The 17,408-nt window shown below is 40.1% G+C and overlaps 2 protein-coding genes across 3 annotated transcripts; both read left to right on the forward strand.

Moving 5' to 3' along the window:
• Positions 1-382: 382 nt before the first annotated feature.
• LOC146664861 (pro-cathepsin H-like) lies at positions 383-3,524 on the forward strand. The gene is made up of 12 exons (XM_085411067.1): positions 383-540; positions 728-759; positions 919-1,024; positions 1,112-1,182; positions 1,264-1,368; positions 1,774-1,860; positions 1,953-2,008; positions 2,097-2,178; positions 2,288-2,356; positions 2,439-2,545; positions 2,969-3,094; positions 3,182-3,524. Exons 1-12 carry the CDS (start codon positions 477-479, stop codon positions 3,249-3,251), a joined length of 975 nt encoding a protein of 324 aa, XP_085267193.1. The 5' UTR covers positions 383-476; the 3' UTR covers positions 3,252-3,524.
• Positions 3,525-5,851: 2,327 nt separating this feature from the next.
• Positions 5,852-14,649, forward strand: blm (BLM RecQ like helicase). Of its 2 annotated transcripts, XM_085412186.1 has the most exons (22): positions 5,852-6,220; positions 6,452-6,512; positions 6,603-7,185; positions 7,277-7,412; positions 7,853-7,953; positions 8,067-8,181; positions 8,272-8,915; positions 9,175-9,351; positions 9,433-9,551; positions 10,581-10,694; positions 10,815-10,913; positions 11,011-11,159; positions 11,287-11,393; positions 11,684-11,844; positions 11,996-12,191; positions 12,279-12,469; positions 12,554-12,698; positions 12,818-13,017; positions 13,286-13,481; positions 13,568-13,690; positions 14,064-14,262; positions 14,394-14,649. In XM_085412186.1, exons 1-22 carry the CDS (start codon positions 6,126-6,128, stop codon positions 14,569-14,571), a joined length of 4,089 nt encoding a protein of 1,362 aa, XP_085268312.1. In that variant the 5' UTR covers positions 5,852-6,125; the 3' UTR covers positions 14,572-14,649. The 2 variants fall into 2 exon arrangements, with proteins under 2 accessions (XP_085268312.1, XP_085268311.1); XM_085412185.1 differs by having other exon boundaries at positions 5,853-6,220; positions 6,452-7,185.
• Positions 14,650-17,408: the final 2,759 nt, after the last annotated feature.

A 17,408-nucleotide genomic window follows, 5' to 3' on the forward strand; every position in this document is an offset into this window, starting at 1 on the left:
TCTTAAATGTAGACACATTAAAAAATATTCAAACACAGATTAAAAAGGAGGACGCTATTAAACATGTTTTATAGCATGCTCATGCTATAAACTGGGGCTAAAATATTACTAACAGATTATATACGTTTATTTTCCTGCTGCTTTATACATTTAGTACATAATTTCCATTTCTTTAATGCCACAATGTCACTTTAGCCACAGTTGAGACGCCGCTTATTTTATGTTTATTTTAACCATTTTGTACGAAGGCAGTTGTTGTGCATTGTGATGATTATTTATTGCAGTGCTCTCCATTTTTTAATAACTATAGCTTAAAGCAAAACGCAGTCCGTGAACCATCAAACATTTACCCGTGGATCGCAGAACTATAGCCACATAGTTGTAACAGCAGCTGTTCACCTCGTGACTCGCCTCATCTGTTTCACTTCACTTTCACACTCCTGCTGCAAATACTGGCACTTGGAACAGTCGACACAATGTTCGTTTTTCTTGTGCTCTTTGCGGCCTCTGTAACGTCAGCTTTTCGCCTGTCTGATCAAGGTAAGTCGCTTCTTTTGTTTGGTAAAGTCCGCTTTACATTCTTATTCCTTTAGTGCTTTTTTTGCTTTGACATTTGCGCTACACCAGCTTTCGCTTTCATATTTACGGCCACGGCGTCTGTTCTATTGTTTCATGTTCTTTATCGGACACTTTTTAACATTTTTTTTTTAACATGGATTATTTACAGACGAGTTTCACTTCAAGTCATGGATGGCACAGGTAGGTTATAGCGCCGTGACATAAGCAAAAGATTGCGCTCAGTATGTTGTTATGAGGAAGTTGTCTGGTGAGAAAATCATAGTAACAACGTGGCTCAAGTGGGTACTGCATCAAACTTAAAAATAAATGTCTAAATCAACACCCTTCCTCCATGTACAGTACAACAAAGGGTACAACTTGAAGGAGTACTACCAAAGACTGCAGATATTCACAGAGAACAAGAAGAGGATTGACAAACACAATGAAGGAAACCACTCGTTCACAAGTAAGACCTCTTTGTGTTTGCATTAACGTTTTGTTTCACGTGGCTCATCCTAAAGTGCTTTCACCTGCATTTCCTCTCTTCCTGCAGTGGCACTGAACCAGTTTTCAGACATGACATTCAGTGAATTTCGAAAGTCCTTCCTCATGTCTGAGCCTCAGGTAATGATGCTCATACAAGAAGCATTTTGCAATGATGATTAAGCTGTTGTTGGGGTTTTTTTGACAAGTTGATTTTTGCAGAACTGCTCTGCCACCAAAGGGAACTACTTCAGCAGCAATGGGCCGCTACCAGACTCCATCGACTGGAGAAAGAAAGGGAATTATGTGACCCCAGTGAAGAATCAGGTGAGTCTGAACCTCAGACATCCACATGCATGGTTGCTCAGTCAGACAGTAGATTAAAAAAAAACATTATAGTAATAGTAAAAGGAAAAAGGAAAGCCTTTAAGGGGATGCAGTTTCCCCACAATGCAGTGAAAAATGTTACTGTTGCATGTCGATAACAGGTTAACTAAACTTACTTGCTGAGTGGCATTGCAAAAACTGTTTGCCCTTAAATAGTTTATCCAGTGTTCCTCCAAACAAAACATGTCAACAGGTCTGCTGTAAGAAAAAGGCCCAGTGTTAAGTTGAGTTTTTTTAGTATTTCTTTCAGTGCATAAAATCTTTCCTAAAATCTTTTTGTGTGTGTGTGTGTGTGTGTGTGTGTGTGTGTGTGTGTGTGTGTGTGTGTGTGTGTTTACGGCAAAGGGAGGCTGTGGTAGTTGCTGGACGTTTTCCACCACTGGCTGTTTGGAGTCTGTAACTGCCATCAACAAGGGGAAGCTTGTACCGCTGGTGACTTGTTTTTTATTAGCTGATTACGTATCAAAAATTGCACTTCATGACAAAGCATAATGACTAACTTTACTGCCTATTGCGTTAACTAGTCAGAACAACAGCTGGTAGACTGCGCTCAAGATTTCAACAACCATGGATGCAATGGGCGAGTCAAACATTTCCTACCTTCCCCTTTAAAAGAAAATTACGTGTAATTGCTCACTCGTTTAATAACATATTAATTTGTCTTTCAGTGGTCTTCCCAGTCAAGCATTTGAATACATCATGTACAACAAGGGACTGATGACCGAGCAGGACTATCCATACACGGCTTTTGTAACTATCAACTAAAAAAAAGAAACATTAAACAAAAGAGACATTTCAGTTACAAACAGTTGTGTTTAATGGCTTAATTTATTTTAACTGTGTCTTTTTGTCATTTTAGGAGGGTAAGTGTGTGTACAAACCAGAAAGGGCAGCTGCTTTTGTGAATAGTGTGGTGAACATAACAGCAGTGAGTATCCATCAGGGATTTTCATCAAGGAAAAGTCTTTAGTGAAGCGAGTGAATGATGACGTTTTTCTGCCGTCTGTCAGTACAATGAGATGGAGTTGGTGGACGCTGTCGGGACACACAATCCTGTCAGCTTTGCTTTTGAGGTGACCTCTGACTTTATGAGTTACCACCAGGGTGTGTACACCAGGTAAGAAGATGTCATAATTTCAATTTTGTCTTTTTTTCACATTTATTAAAACATACTAAGTGTTTATATGATCACTATATTTGCTATAACCAAATGTAAGCAGATTCCTGCATGTTTGCTCCCATCATTTTTCCCCTGCAGTGTCCATGAAATGAATGGGGCAGACCTTTACTTGAACCTACTGATCAAGTCTATTATTCTTTTGATGCTCACATAAACACACATGGTCAAAACCTGTTTTTCATTTGGACAGCAAGTTTACCACAACCACTGCTGCTAAAATAAGAACTGAGAAAAGAGGGTTTAGAGTATTTCATTCAGTTTAAAATGTCAGTAAAGCTGTTACTTTCAGACATTTGAGAGGTTTAGTTCCTCTTTCTGAATAAAAGATATAGAGTCAGAAGAAACATGTTCTGCTTTCAGCACTGAATGCCACAACACCACTGACAAAGTGAACCATGCAGTTCTGGCTGTCGGCTATGGACAAGAAAATGGTACTCCTCACTGGATAGTAAAGAACTCATGGGGATCGAGTTGGGGCATGAACGGGTAATTTTTCTAATCAGTCACATGTAGAAAAATTTCCCTAAATATTATGAACCAAAGAAACAGAGTAACAGTTTTGTCCTCTCACAGGTATTTCCTCATTGAACGTGGGAAGAACATGTGTGGACTTGCTGCCTGCGCATCATTCCCAGTGGTGTGATTATTACATGTTTGCACATTACAAAAGGGCCGACGATGAAGCCAGTTCCTTTTTATATTGTTTGTATAGAGTTTGTTTTAAAATCAGCTGCCTGTGCATCTACAGATGTGTTGTTTTTCCAAAAAAGGGAAGAAGTCTTAACCCCCATTCAAGCACTATGACAGAAAGATCAAGGTCACTACACTATGAAATAAATGTAACTGAAATTATCACTTCATTGAAAATCATTCAAACTGTTCTGATAAAATTTGCAAATAAACTCTATTAAATATGTCGAGTTGTTATTCACAATGCACTGCAGTAAAAAGAGTAAAAAGAGACACAAATGTTACACCCCTCTGTGACAATTTTATTGTAAATATTTAAAAAAAAATCGGAGATTCTATCCATTGGTTTAATTAGACCATTGTGACAGGAATGTTGCAGGGTATGAAGGGCATTATCAGCAGTGTTGGGTAAGTTACTTTAAAATAGTAACTTAGTTACATTACTAGTTCTCTCAAAAGTAACTCAGTTACTTCAAGTTACTCGTTACTTTCAAAGTAACTAGTTACTAGGGAAAGTAACTTCGGTTTTACTCAGAATTCTCTTGTTAATGTGTTTCTTCCATAACTTTGCCAGTCTTCTAGCTTGCTTACTTGCCACAAGTGCACTGTGCCACCTACCAATAGAAAGGAAAAGATAATGTGCATATTCCCACGAGAGAAATTCCACGCCTGGACCGTCATTGACTGCTGCCATGATTCTAGCCTACGTCACAGAGTCATGTGCGCCTTTTACATCCAACACAAAAACTGCAGTCGTGGTGCTTTCGATTGTACTCAGAACTCAGAAATTCTGCCTTCTGAATAGGAAGATGTAGGTAACACCAGACTGCAGATGAGCTGCATACAGGGCTGGACTGGGACAGAAAATTGGCCCGGACATTTTGACTAGAGACCGGCCCACCATTATAGGAAAAATCATAAAGCCTTTGAATGAAAATAAACACTGTTGTGACAGTGATGTACACTGTTTTGATGGTATATATGCATCAATCTATCAATCGTTTGTTGAAAGATTCAGATAATTATTTTTTAAAAGCTAGACATTTTAAATGAGAATAAGAAAGTATTTCCTTGTGCCCCCCTTTCCCTGTTAATGCCCTACCTGCCCCCTGGCAACACTTTGCTAGACCCGCCCCTGCACAGTTACCAGCTGTCAGCTACCTAAAAAAGGATCCTGGTGTTATTTGTCTCTCAGAAACAGTTCATAACTTCCCTTCAACTCATTCATGTCACCTAAAAGGTAAACCTGTTTCTCCATCACCTGTTCAGCTCTGATGATCCAGTAAGGACATCTCCTGGTTTCATCTTCATGTTTCCCTCTCACCACATATCCAAACCGTATCATGACCAGCAGGTTTACAGCTGTGGCTCCAGCAAACATCAGCTGATACTAGAAATTAATATTAAATAAATTCTAACAACAGCTGATCAAGCTTAAACGTGCTGCTGTTGTTTAGCGCGACATCGGCTGGTTTCCTCTTTCGGCACAAAGTGGGCGATAAACAAACAAGAGAGACGATCAGCTGATCATTGATCAGTTTTCATGATTGAAGTAGAAACGGGAGAGGGAGGGGGAGAGGAGAGAGAAGAAGAGGCAGCTGTGCAGCAAAGACAGAATAACTCCAGCTTTGTGCCTTTTTCATTGTAGCTGAATTACGGGACAAACTGTTCCTTTTCACCTCAATAAGAAACGCGTAATATTTTCTCTGAATACCAGACAGGACGGTTGGCAACTCTAATAACTTATGAACAAAATAAAGTTCAACATCATTAACTTCATAGCACCCACCCAGCTGTATAGAAACTCCGTCATGCTAGCTAGCACGCAGTACGGAAAAAGTCAGAATAACGAAAATAAACTCCACCTAAACATGGTTCATATCTGACCCAGATAGACTGCAGGTCATAACTTCTTACCTGAAGTTCAGTTCACACTTGGACCGGCGGCTGCCTCGGGTCTCTTTTCCTTCTGCGTCCCTTTTCCTTCATCCACCTGCTGCCTCCACCACTTGCTAATGTTACTGAATCTGTGGAAGCTCCGCGATAGCCACCACACGAAGTAACGAGTAACGACCCTATCTAAATCCCAGTAACGACTAACGCGTTCCTGATTTTGGCATAATAACTAGTTACCGTGCTCGTTACCACAATAATAACGTAGTTACTGTAACGCGTTACTTAATAACGCGTTAGTCCCAACACTGATTATCAGTGCTGCAAACAACGTTTACCCGGTAGCTTGATTTTGTTGGGTTAGGGTTTCTGATTTTTTTTGTTTTTTTAATGCAACTGGGCAGCAGAGGTCGCTATTAGGTAGGTCTTCGGTCTACTATAGCCAGTGGTGGGATGATAATTTGTATTCATAAAATCATTGCGTTTTATGTAACACGATCGTAGACGGTATTAGATCAGCTCAAAGTTACATTTTAGGCTGCTTTTGCATTATAAACAAGTATAAAATGTGCGTGTGAAACCGGCCCAATGTGTTTCGTGCACGCGGAAGACTACATTCCCCATGATACTCACGCCAAATCAGCCTCGGCCAATAAGAAGTCCGTTTGTTGAATGGGCGCAAAAATCTGTTGTCTGGGTTTACAGGTACACATTGAGAGAGTTAATCTCCGGTCAAAACAAAGGGAAAAATATTTAACTGTAATGAACGTTACTGAGCTTTACTCCAACGAGGGGTACGAGTGAAGAGCGACTCTCCGGGAGACAGGTCGCACGTCGTGTCTAGCGTAATGCTAAACAAACTGCTCGCTGCTACTTCATGAATTGAGCTCTTATTGCTAGCCAGCTAACACGTTAGCGCTGCCTCTTACAAACAATGTCCAGTCTACCACAAAATAACTTGAAGGAACAGCTAGCGAGGCACAGCAATGCTGCTCAAAGCAAGCAGTCTGTTGCTAAACCTAAACCGGGGTAAGTATGGCCAAAAAACTGCTAGCTAACTGTAAGCTTTGCTAACAGCAAAAGGATGGATACGTTTTGTTATTTACTGTACACTCTGTTTAGGGTGACAGTGCTGGGCATGCGATATGGTTTCGAATTGCGACACTTTCACCTCAAAGTCTGTAAGACTGTCTGTTAGACTAGCTGTCTTAACAGTCATATTGTTTTTATAATTCAGCTCCTTTTGTGTGTAATTTTCAGGGCTTTTTCTTTCAAAAAGAAGTCCTCATCAGGTACGACCAAGGTGGAAGTCCCTACCAAGGTAATCAGCTCAAATGTTTTGGCAAACAGGAATGTCAATGTCCACAAGAGCGGTTTGGTGACTCCATCTCCTTTGACATTTTCAAACAAGCTTGAGAGACCTCAAAAATCCAAAATCAACAACTACTTCTCTGTAAGTTCAAAATGCAAGTCGGATACCATCAGCCCAGCAGATATTGCCTCTCCTGCATCCCAAACACCTTCAGTGGTCTCTGATATTAAGTCGGCACCAGCTCCAGCTAAATCTGACAGCCTATCTTGTAGCAGTAATTCATTCAATTTCACAGCTCTGGATGTGTCACGTAGTTTTCCTGTGGACAACTGGGATGATTTAGATGACTTTGAAACACCAGCCAAGGGAAAAAACAACTCATTCAGTTCAGAAGTATCAGAGAAAAGTGGCAAACTAAACTATGATTCCTTATTTAAAACATCCAAATTAACTAGCAAGAGTGGTAAGCAAACCTGCATGGAAACAGATGAGCCAGAGGAAAATGTCAACACCGCTGCAGTTTCACCAGGACCCAGTTTAAACCAGAAACCAGCAGACTGGTCAGATGAGGAGGAACTTGCCATTAAGATGAACAGAAAACATCCTGCACATCTAAAGCATATCTTGAGTGACAGTGAAGAAGATAATAATGCTGAGCTGGAACCTTTTACAGGAAGCACAGGTAACTGGGTGTTTATTTTAGGTATACACTGGTCAACAGATTACATTTAAAAACAAAAAAACGCTATGTGCTACCATGTGTTACTCTATAGGTAACAAGAAAATATGGATTGACCCAAAGACAATAGAGATAGATGACAACTCTGAGCCTGAAGATGACCTTGATTGCATTCCACCTTCACCCATCCCTGATGAGATCATTTACGCAGGCTCAGCACTGGAGACAAGGTCAGAATTTAGACTTGTCTGCATATTTTACCAATCATACTTGTGTTTGTAGCAGCCAAAATGCTCGAATGTTCTCTTTCATCCTGTAAAAAGTTGTTACTGCCAGCAATCGCTTCTCTGTAGTGATAATAGTTAGATTGATGGGGAAAGTTTTAAATATAGACAGTATATAAGACAGCCTTGGCTTCAGAGATGGTGCCAGTGAGCAAAAGGCGTAAACTTGAATTTCTTTAATGGCCAGCAAGTTTGGTTCCTCTGAACTTCCTATCTGTGGGGGAAAAGATCTGTGGGTTTCTCATCTTTGACCTTAATAAATACTTAGCTGATGAACTTAATCACTCTTTCAGGTCATATTTATTATAACAAGAAAGTCATTTTAAAAATTACGGTTGTTCTAAGAGTTAGAAACGTATCACATGACTTTCTTTATTTTCAAACAGAGCTGAATCAGCTGATGCTCAAATTGGAGACAATGCTGTGAAATCAAAGAGCCCCGTCGCACTGCATGAACCATCCGAGCTCTGCTTAAAAGACAAAACAAGTGAGTGTTGTACCTTTAAAAAAAAAAAAAAAAAAAAAGAAAATCCTATACTTCATTTTATTCAAAAGTATGTTTTGTTGTTTTTTTTCTTCCATGTATTGAATTCTTTTCAGATGAAAAACTTTTTGCTATCATGGAGTCCATTTGTGCTCTGGTTGACTCCATCCCTGAACATGAATTAATTGCTTTGTCCTGTGGAGATGAACTTTTACTGAAGAGGGCCCAGAGGTGTGTTAGCTTTGTGTGTAGTTTTGGTATTATTCATGGTGTTTTAATTAAATGTCTTTATGACCATAATCACCTGCTTTTATCCTGCAGGAAGAGAATTCTTGCAACTGGCGGTGACTGTTTGTTTAGGATGCAGCAGCCAGACAGCACAGTGATTTCTGAACCCAGCTTCAAAGAAACATCTTTTTCTAGCAACGGTGTTTCATCCAACTGCTCTGTGCCTGTGGACTCCAAGAAGCCTCCTCAGCATAGAAGATCTTCAGTCATCTCTGTGGACTATGACTCCGATCACTCTGACAGTGTTATTGATATAAAGCCCTTGGATAATAAGGACAGCAGGGCAATAGGTGTTGAAACTGACAGTATCTGTGACTCTCCATCAGCACACAGGTTCACAAAGCCATCTTTTAATATATCTGAGAAATCAAGCATTGATCTTGATGGCTCAGACCTCTTCTTCTCACCCAAGGACTCAGAGAGTGGTGCGCAGAAGAAATCGAACAACACCCCAGCGTTTGTAGCTGCTGAAGATGAAGAAATGGATGACTTCTATAATGACGACTTTGATATAGATGACTTTAATGACTCTGATATCCCAGATTACTTTGACGAACCACAAACTTCATCAGCTGTGACTACAGCAGTGAAAGAGGGGGGGCCGAGCAAGTCCTCATGGGAAAAGAAACCAACAACACCTACTTCTGCTCCAAAGCCGTCAACAATTTGTTCTCCAGGCAAGTCATTTTGTACTCACTGAATCTGTTTTTGAGGCATCTGAGAACAGCCTATTGTGTCCCTCTGGTCCACAAATCTCATACAGTTCTAGATTGTTACACATTCCATGTGTACTGATTTCATTCTCCTGAAATGCAAAACTCCATATGAATTATATATTTAACAGAAAACGTATGTTTTTAAAGGTGGTCTGTCATACCTGATAAACACAGGATTTGATTTTTAAGGAACTTGTCTTTTTTGTGTCTCTATTTGCAGAACCCACCTTCAAAAACCCAGCTCATGATCGCTTCAGAGGCTTTAACTTCCCTCATTCACAAGAGATGATGAAGATCTTTCACAAGCGTTTTGGACTTCATCAGTTCAGGTTTAATCAACTAGAAGCGATTAATGCTGCACTGCTGGGTGAAGATGCGTTTGTTTTAATGCCCACAGGTTTGTAAAAGCATGCTTACAGTAGCAGTGCAGCGTTTGCTGTGAAGATGTCCAGGTATCTTAAACTGTTGTATTTTTTAGGTGGAGGGAAAAGTTTGTGCTATCAGCTGCCTGCGTGTGTCTCGCTGGGGGTCACTGTGGTGGTTTCTCCACTCAAATCACTCATCGTAGACCAAGTTCAGAAACTCACCACTCTGGATGTAAGTATGCTTGTTTCCACTCGTATATTTGATCAGAGAAAAGTGTGAAGTGCTTATGCGTGTACTTGGAAAATGTATTTAATAAGTTAATTTAATAGGTTTAAAAAGTATTTTCATTTTAACAGTTTTTCAAAACTATGGGTCAGTTCATATCTTAACTTTTGGCAGTCAGATTTGGTTCATTTCACCAGTTGGCCCCTGTCTGCCACTTGATTACTTGATAATGATTGGATTATAACATGCATCTCAATATAAGGCCCAGGGGCCAGAACTTGTCAGGCAAAGACTCCAGTTTGGCCCAAAGTAAGGTCTTGGAAAGTGTGAAGGAGGGCATCATTTTTGTACTGTTAACTGTGTTTTTTGGTTTTGTTTTTTGTTTTTGTTTGTTAAATAAGTTTTGTTTTTCCTGTTGATAAACACCTCCCCTATGGCCATTCAATTAGAAAAAAGTAATTAGGTAACGTATAAACAATTAAATAACAACAGAAAAAATCCTGTCTACAATTGAAACAAATGTTTTTTTCAAAATAAGTAATTATTTTGAAAAAACAGACATCCCGGTGCATACGTTTTCTGCTTTATGGTTAAATCACAGCCTGAGAAATGAAGTGCCACAGCCTTTTCTAAAATTTTACACATTTATTTCTCACAAGATAAGTCCAAAGAGTCGAGCTGACAAATGTCTTTAATTTACTACAGCAGCATTTCTTTGTCATGTAGAGACTGCATTTGATTTGCTTATATTAAGATATCGGAGGGATTAACTGTGTAGTTAAACTTCCTTAGACTGACCAAAAGTTTTGCTTGTCCAGCCCACTTGCATTAATGTTTTCACTAACAGCTCCTCACTACATGGGAAATGGAACTGCGAGTCAATATTGTGAATAGTAATTTCAGTCTTGGTTTAGGAAGTTTTTTATACTTCTGCTGTTTTGTTTTGTTTTGTTTGGTTTTTTTTGTGTTGTTGTTGTGGTTTGTTTTGTTTTTGGTTTTTAATTTTTGTTTTTATTGTATTGCTCTACATTTCAGATTCCAGCAACAAGTCTATCTGGTGATAAAAGTGATAGTGAAGCATCGAGGATTTATATGCAGCTTTCAAGGAAAGATCCCATTATTAAACTGCTCTATGCCACACCTGAAAAGGTGAGCTTTTTGTGACTTGTAAACTAATTTTGAAAGATTTAATTGCATAATTAAACATGTCTGTAACTATAAATTCTGTAATGCTTAAAACTGACTTATTCCTCACTCCCCCCCCAAAAGGTGAGTGCGAGTAACAGGTTAATCTCCGCACTGCAGAACTTGTACGAGCGAGGCCTTCTGGCTCGGTTTGTCATAGATGAAGCCCATTGTGTCAGTCAGGTATGCTCCTTTGCTTTCATGCACACCCAATCCTGCTGTATGCTTTTATTTTTAGCAGCAGCCATTTTGAATCATTCCATCATTTTAAATCTTTCAGTGGGGCCACGATTTCCGCCCAGACTACAAGAAGCTGCATGAACTACGTCAGAAGTTCCCTAATGTGGCAATGATGGCTCTGACAGCCACAGCTACTCCCCGAGTGCAGAAAGACATCCTCAACCAGCTGAACATGAGTCGACCCCAAGTGTATGTCTTCACTTTCAGCCTCTGGCTTAGATTTAAAACGTGTGTGCGTGTGTGCGTGTTTTTCTTCTTCTTGCTGGATCAAAAAGCAAAACAGTAACTGAACATTTTTCTTCTAATGTGTTTTCAGGTTTACGATGAGCTTCAACAGAACAAACCTGAAGTACTCAGTGCTGCCCAAGAAACCCAAAAAGGTGGATGAGGACTGCACCAGCTGGATCAAGAAGCACTACCCACGTAAATAATTCAGTACTTTCTCTGATCCCGGTGCATGCTATTTTCAGAACACTGTCATAACTGCTGTGTTAAATTCTTAACTGTATATGAACACTTTAAGCCCTCACATGTCTGGAACAGTAGGTGGGAAATCAAAACAGTTTGCAGACAACAAGCCAAGTGGATTACTGTGTAGAATTTTATTATATCAAGTTGTTGGATGTTATTTTGGATAGAAATGAAATCCCTAAGTTCTTTTAAATCTGTGTTTTGTCGGGGGTTATATGCATCTGTCTGTTGTTCTGATGCAGGTGACTCTGGCATCGTGTACTGCCTGTCTCGTAATGACTGTGATGCCATGGCCGAGAGTCTTCAGAGAGCAGGGTTATCAGCCCTGTCGTATCACGCAGGACTCAGTGACAGTGACCGAGAGTATGTGCAGACCAAATGGATCAATCAGGATGGTTGCCAGGTCAGCTCAAAACTCAAATTATAGATATTATGAACATAACCAGCAGTCTGGGTACCGGCCACAAAGACGAGATCACTAGATGGTTGCGTAATTTAAATCATGGTTTCGAGTCATGCTTGAAATCCTCTTTTTTTTCATTTGCTGCCAACAGGTCATCTGTGCCACCATAGCCTTTGGCATGGGCATTGACAAGCCTGATGTGCGCTATGTGATCCACGCTAGTCTGCCTAAATCAATGGAAGGATACTACCAGGAGTCGGGGAGAGCTGGCAGGGATGGAGAGATCTCTCACTGCATTCTCTTTTACTCCTACACAGACGTCCAGCGCATCAAGAGGATTATCAGCAGTAAGTGATAGAAAATCAAACCGTCCAGGCCAGTTCAGCTCCTAACATGTTTACACAGTGTCTTTTTGGCTTCTTGCATTATCGCAGTGGACAGAGAAGGTGACAGACACACAAAGGCAACTCACTACAACAACCTACACAGCATGGTGCACTTCTGTGAGAACGTGATGGAGTGCAGAAGAATTCAGCTGCTCGCTTACTTCGGAGAGCTGAAGTTCAACAGAAACTTTTGTAAGGACCATCCAGACGTCAGCTGCGACAACTGTACCAAACCCAACGTAGGAATCATTTCTTCTATGTTGATGATATATGTAACCTACCGCCAGCTGTTTGTAATTGGCCATCAATGTTCCTAAAAACAGCAATACAAGATGCGAAACGTGACTGAAGACGTGAAAAAGATCGTGAGGTTTGTCCAGGAGAACTGTGAGAAAGTCGGAGCAAGGTTTGGCAAGACTGCTAACCAAAACAGACTGACCCTCAACATGCTTGTGGATATCTTCATAGGTACAGTACATACACAAGCAAGCAGTAAAAATGCATTTGGCAGCTAGACAAGTTGATATTCCCAGTACAGTTGTTTGAATTATGTGTGGTTAAAAACTGTAAATGTTCTTTTATGTCAGGCTCTAAAGCTGCCAAGGTACAGACAGGAATGTTTGGCATTGGAGCAGCCTACTCCAGACACAATGCTGACCGTCTTTTTAAAAAGCTGGTTCTGGATAACGTCCTGGTTGAAGACCTCTACATCACCAATGGTGGGCAAGCTGTGTCTTATATCTCCGCTGGAACAAAAGCAATGAATGTGCTGTCTGGACACATGCAGGTAAGAGGTCGCACATCAGCGTTTAAGGCCTTTACAGACCTGACAGGCATGATGAAATCAATTATCAATTGTTTTTCTTGGTGCTTTTTAATTTGCTTGCAGTGTGTATTAGAAATTCATATGCTAAAACATCGGAATTTGTGTCATTTTTACTTTAAAGCCCTTTGTACACCAATCGTTTTAAGTGTCATGAAGAGAGGTAGAGTAGGAAAATGCAATGAAGTGCTGCCAGTCAATGAAAACACTACTGGCTCTCATCATTTCCCAGGTGGAGTTTTATGAGACTGAGAGCGCGTCCACCATCAGGAAACATAAAGCTGCCACGGCGAAGAACGTCTCCCGGAGAGAGGCAATGGTGCAGGAGTGTCTTAAGGAGCTGTTGGATCTCTGCAAGCAGCTGGGGAAAGCATTTGGCCTTCATTATTACAACATTTTCTCCACTGCCACATTGAAAAAGATAGCTGGTAATTAAACTTCTCAGACACAGAACTTTTTATTTAATTTCAAAAGCAAACATTTTATAACTTAACACACTTTTTGTCACATTCAGAAAAGCTTTCTTCTGACCCTGAAGTCCTCCTGCAAATTGATGGTGTAACAGAAGATAAACTGGACAAGTATGGAGCTGAAGTCATTCAGGTCCTACAGAAATATTCTGAGTGGCAGCTACCTGGTAAGAGATCCTACTGAAGTTTTGCACATTGTAACTTTTTGAATCACATGATGGTGTGCTAACAGGCAGGTGGGCAGCATGTTCACCTGAGTTTGTGAATAAGATAACTTGAAAATGAGGCGGCATAGGAGCTTCCAGTTATATCAAATTGTATCTACTTAAAATCTCAGACCAGTTTAAATTTGTGACCTCAATGTCAGAGGTCAAGGTTTCTTAAAATCTTGTGAATGTGATCAAGACATCTAAGATTTTGGCATGTCTATGAGGAGGCTGACCACTAGCACTAGTGGTTGCCTGTAGTTTTTTTTTTTTTTTTAATTTAACACAATTTGTGTGAATTTAAAAATAAAGTTAAATGTCTTCTGTGTATCAGAGGAGCAGGCTGACAGTGGAGGCGACGGGTGGATAGACACGGCACGAGGTCGCACTCGTGGAAATGACGAGGATGACACTGAATCCTCCACCTACTTCCGTAATAAGTCTGCACAGGGACAGAAGAGAAAGAAGGCTCCGTTCTTCAAGTATTCCAAGAAGAAAAAAGGATGTGGCAACACAAGCTCCAGTTCTAAAGGGTCTGTAGAGTGTTGTCTCACATTTCATCATCCAGTTGGGGATCATATTTGCCAATAGGCGTCCCTTGTAACTGAACTATTTTTCTTTTTTGCTTTCTTTTGTCTTGCTGTGGTGATTTTTGTGGATTTAGCCGTGGCTACAGCAGCAATAAATCCTGGTCGTCCTCCAGCTCCAGGGGTGGAGGTCGAGGGTCCAGGAGCTCAGCAGGTGATGCATCAGCAGCCAGGAGACCAGGATTATTGGCAGCCCCGATGCCTCAAAGCAGCCAGCGTCCGTTCTTAAAGCCAGTATTTTCACACTTGAGCTAGGACTCCTTCATCCCGTATCTGACTTTGTAGACTAGTAAGCTAATTTTCTAATCCACCAAGCTGCTGCTTCATATTGGACCAGCTAAAACTGCATTTTCTGTACAGTTATCGCATGTTTATATTGTTGTACATTTTTACTTTCTGTGGATGGAATCCTTCCCTGCACTTTTGTGCTTATCTTATTTCATAATAAAAATAAATTAAAATTTTATTCATGAGTATCGATGTAACTTGTTTTGTTTTTACACAAAACCACACGAGCAGCTGCATCCGTTTTTAACATTTATTTCAAGTTTGAAGTGTCTTATTTAATGGCACCAGTTACAAGGGACTATTGGAGAGAAACAATATTTTATACTGACTTGTACAGAAGGTTACCTACAGTACAAACATTGGTTTTGGAATGGATCAGACTGAACAAGAACTGGATTTGGCACATGGAGATATATATATATATATATATGTATGTATATATACTTTTATATTTAACATAATTAAACAGCAATCTGCGATCTGAGGATAGAATGAGGCAGACTAGAGAACACGCCACCAGACATGGATATGCATATACACTCATTGACGTGTATGCACAGTTGTGTGAAGGTCTGTACTGGGAGCGAGCAAAGGGCAAAAAGCAGAGCAAGCTGTCTTGGGTTAGTTTCATTAAACCCTTAGTGCGAAAAGCACCATTCACATTAATGTGACAGGGGCTCTGGCCAGGGAGGAAATCAAGCCAATTAAGAACAAACCACCTAATTGTGGTCAGGTAAGTTGGTTTAAGTGATTGCAACAGAAATCTTAAATTCTGATTATTTTTTTAAATTTATTTTTTTTAGCTGTTTTAGCTAATAATGACTCAGATATGTAGACAACATAACACGTCACAGTAAAGTGCAGTCCAGTAGAATGAAAAAAAAGCAACCTCAGGCATGAAACTTAAGATCTTTTTGTTACAGCCTTCATAACAATCGATCAAAAGTTTACAGAAATCTGGTGGTTGGCTGTCATATGAAATTGCATTTTAAATCCATGCAGCTTATGTTACTGGGTTAATTCTCATCACGTGTATTTTACTTTTACTAAAATTCATGTTTCATCTTCCACTGCAACCACATATTTTTTCAAAAAGTACAAACAAGCCAATTTTCCTTATGAACCATAAATGACAGATATAGCTTCTGTCATCTCCCATGAAGTAAAGTAACTGCAGAAAATGGAAACGTGGCACCACAACTGCAATGTAATGTCAGGTTAGTCACAGGAAACAAGCTTGCAAAGAGTTTTGCCTGCCTGTTGAACACTAGAGTCTAAGACAGAGCTGAAAAGTGTTTTTCCCCTCTTGGTTTGGGAGATTTAAGGATGGAGAAGTCTGTAGCCGAAAGAGATGTCGCGCCTCTCTGTCTCCATTCCTTCATCTTTGCCACTTTGGTAAACTGCAGAGTGAGGATCCAGGCACAGGGAGCAATGTTTTGCTTAACAGTGAAACAACAGAAAACAGCAGAACAAACATCCACACAAGAGGTCTCTAAGGAAAATGCCATTTTAGAAACTGTGATTACTGATTGCAAAGGTAACTGAGCGTCTAAGCATTCGAGTCCAAGCATCGTTGTTTGAGTGAGCACAACAGCAAATTGGGCGAATAAATTTGGCTCATCAAACATTAGTCATCATTAGATCTTAGTATACATGTTTTTCATACTTTTTGCTCTTACAGCTGTTTATTGCTTCATGAATAATGCTGCCTTTTTTTTTTTTCTTTTTCTTTTTTTTTTTTAAATTGTTGCATGTTCAGAGAGACCGCTTAAGCTACATAATGCTGAGAGATGTAAAAGGAACACTTTTAAAAAAAGATGTCTACAACAATGCAGCCTGGCTGGACTAAAGGGTCATACTGACCTCAGTGAAAAAGTAATAAATATGAAGTATGAAAGTACACAAAAAAAGTCAACCCACCCGCCCCGCTCCACCCCCTGGTAGGAAAAAATGTGCTTTTTTTTCTTTTCTTCACTTAAATAAGCTCCTACATCAACAGCGTTCTTGCTAGTGTTGCTGTATTGATTCCATGTTTCCTTTTAGCATTGTGCTGAGAAATGTCAGTGCTGTTACCTCCACCAGAGATAACTATGGCCTGTGAAAGACAATTAGCCAAAGGAGTGGATCCAGCCACAATGCCAGCGTGCAAGCTACTCTGTCTGCAGTCAGGCCATAGCCGAGGACTTATATGCTCAGATTACACAGGAGCAAACAAATCAAGTAGCACCATCAAGCCTTTAGTGGAGCAGCTGCAGGAGGGTGTGTGTAAAAAAACCAAAAAAGAAAACAAAGAAGAAAAGAAAACATTAACCCTGTACAGCCGTTGATCAGCCTTCAATTTCGAATTTACATGGTAATTAATCCTTCAGAACTTCTCTACATCTCTTTCTCGTCACCCCTCTCACTTCTCCTCCTTCTCTGCTTTAGTCTGTCCAAGCCTCCACTCCATCACCATGAATCTTGCTTCCACTCCTACATAATGACACACTAACACATACACCTGCATTTGGTGCAGGAGGTACAACCCCCCCCCGATTTTAACCAGAATCCAGCAGCCGCGACAGTTATTGCTCCCTTGAGCTGTGAGACGGAAGAGCCTCAAGCCTGACCAATACATCAAGGAGCAGATGTTATCTGATATAAAACTCCAGATAAAGAAAAGATTCCTGTATGCAGTCTGTCTCCACCAAAGTCGAGATTTCTGGTTTCACATTAGTTAATTCTAGATTAATTTATTGTTTCAGTGCGATTTTCCTTAATCTGACCAACAGATACTGTATTTATAAATGCAGAGAAAAGATAAT

The sequence above is a fragment of the Rhamphochromis longiceps genome, linkage group LG7, assembly GCF_057381845.1.
Source record: "Rhamphochromis longiceps isolate RC_006_pf linkage group LG7, R_longiceps_female_GT1.1, whole genome shotgun sequence".
NCBI classification, from domain to species: domain Eukaryota; kingdom Metazoa; phylum Chordata; class Actinopteri; order Cichliformes; family Cichlidae; genus Rhamphochromis; species Rhamphochromis longiceps.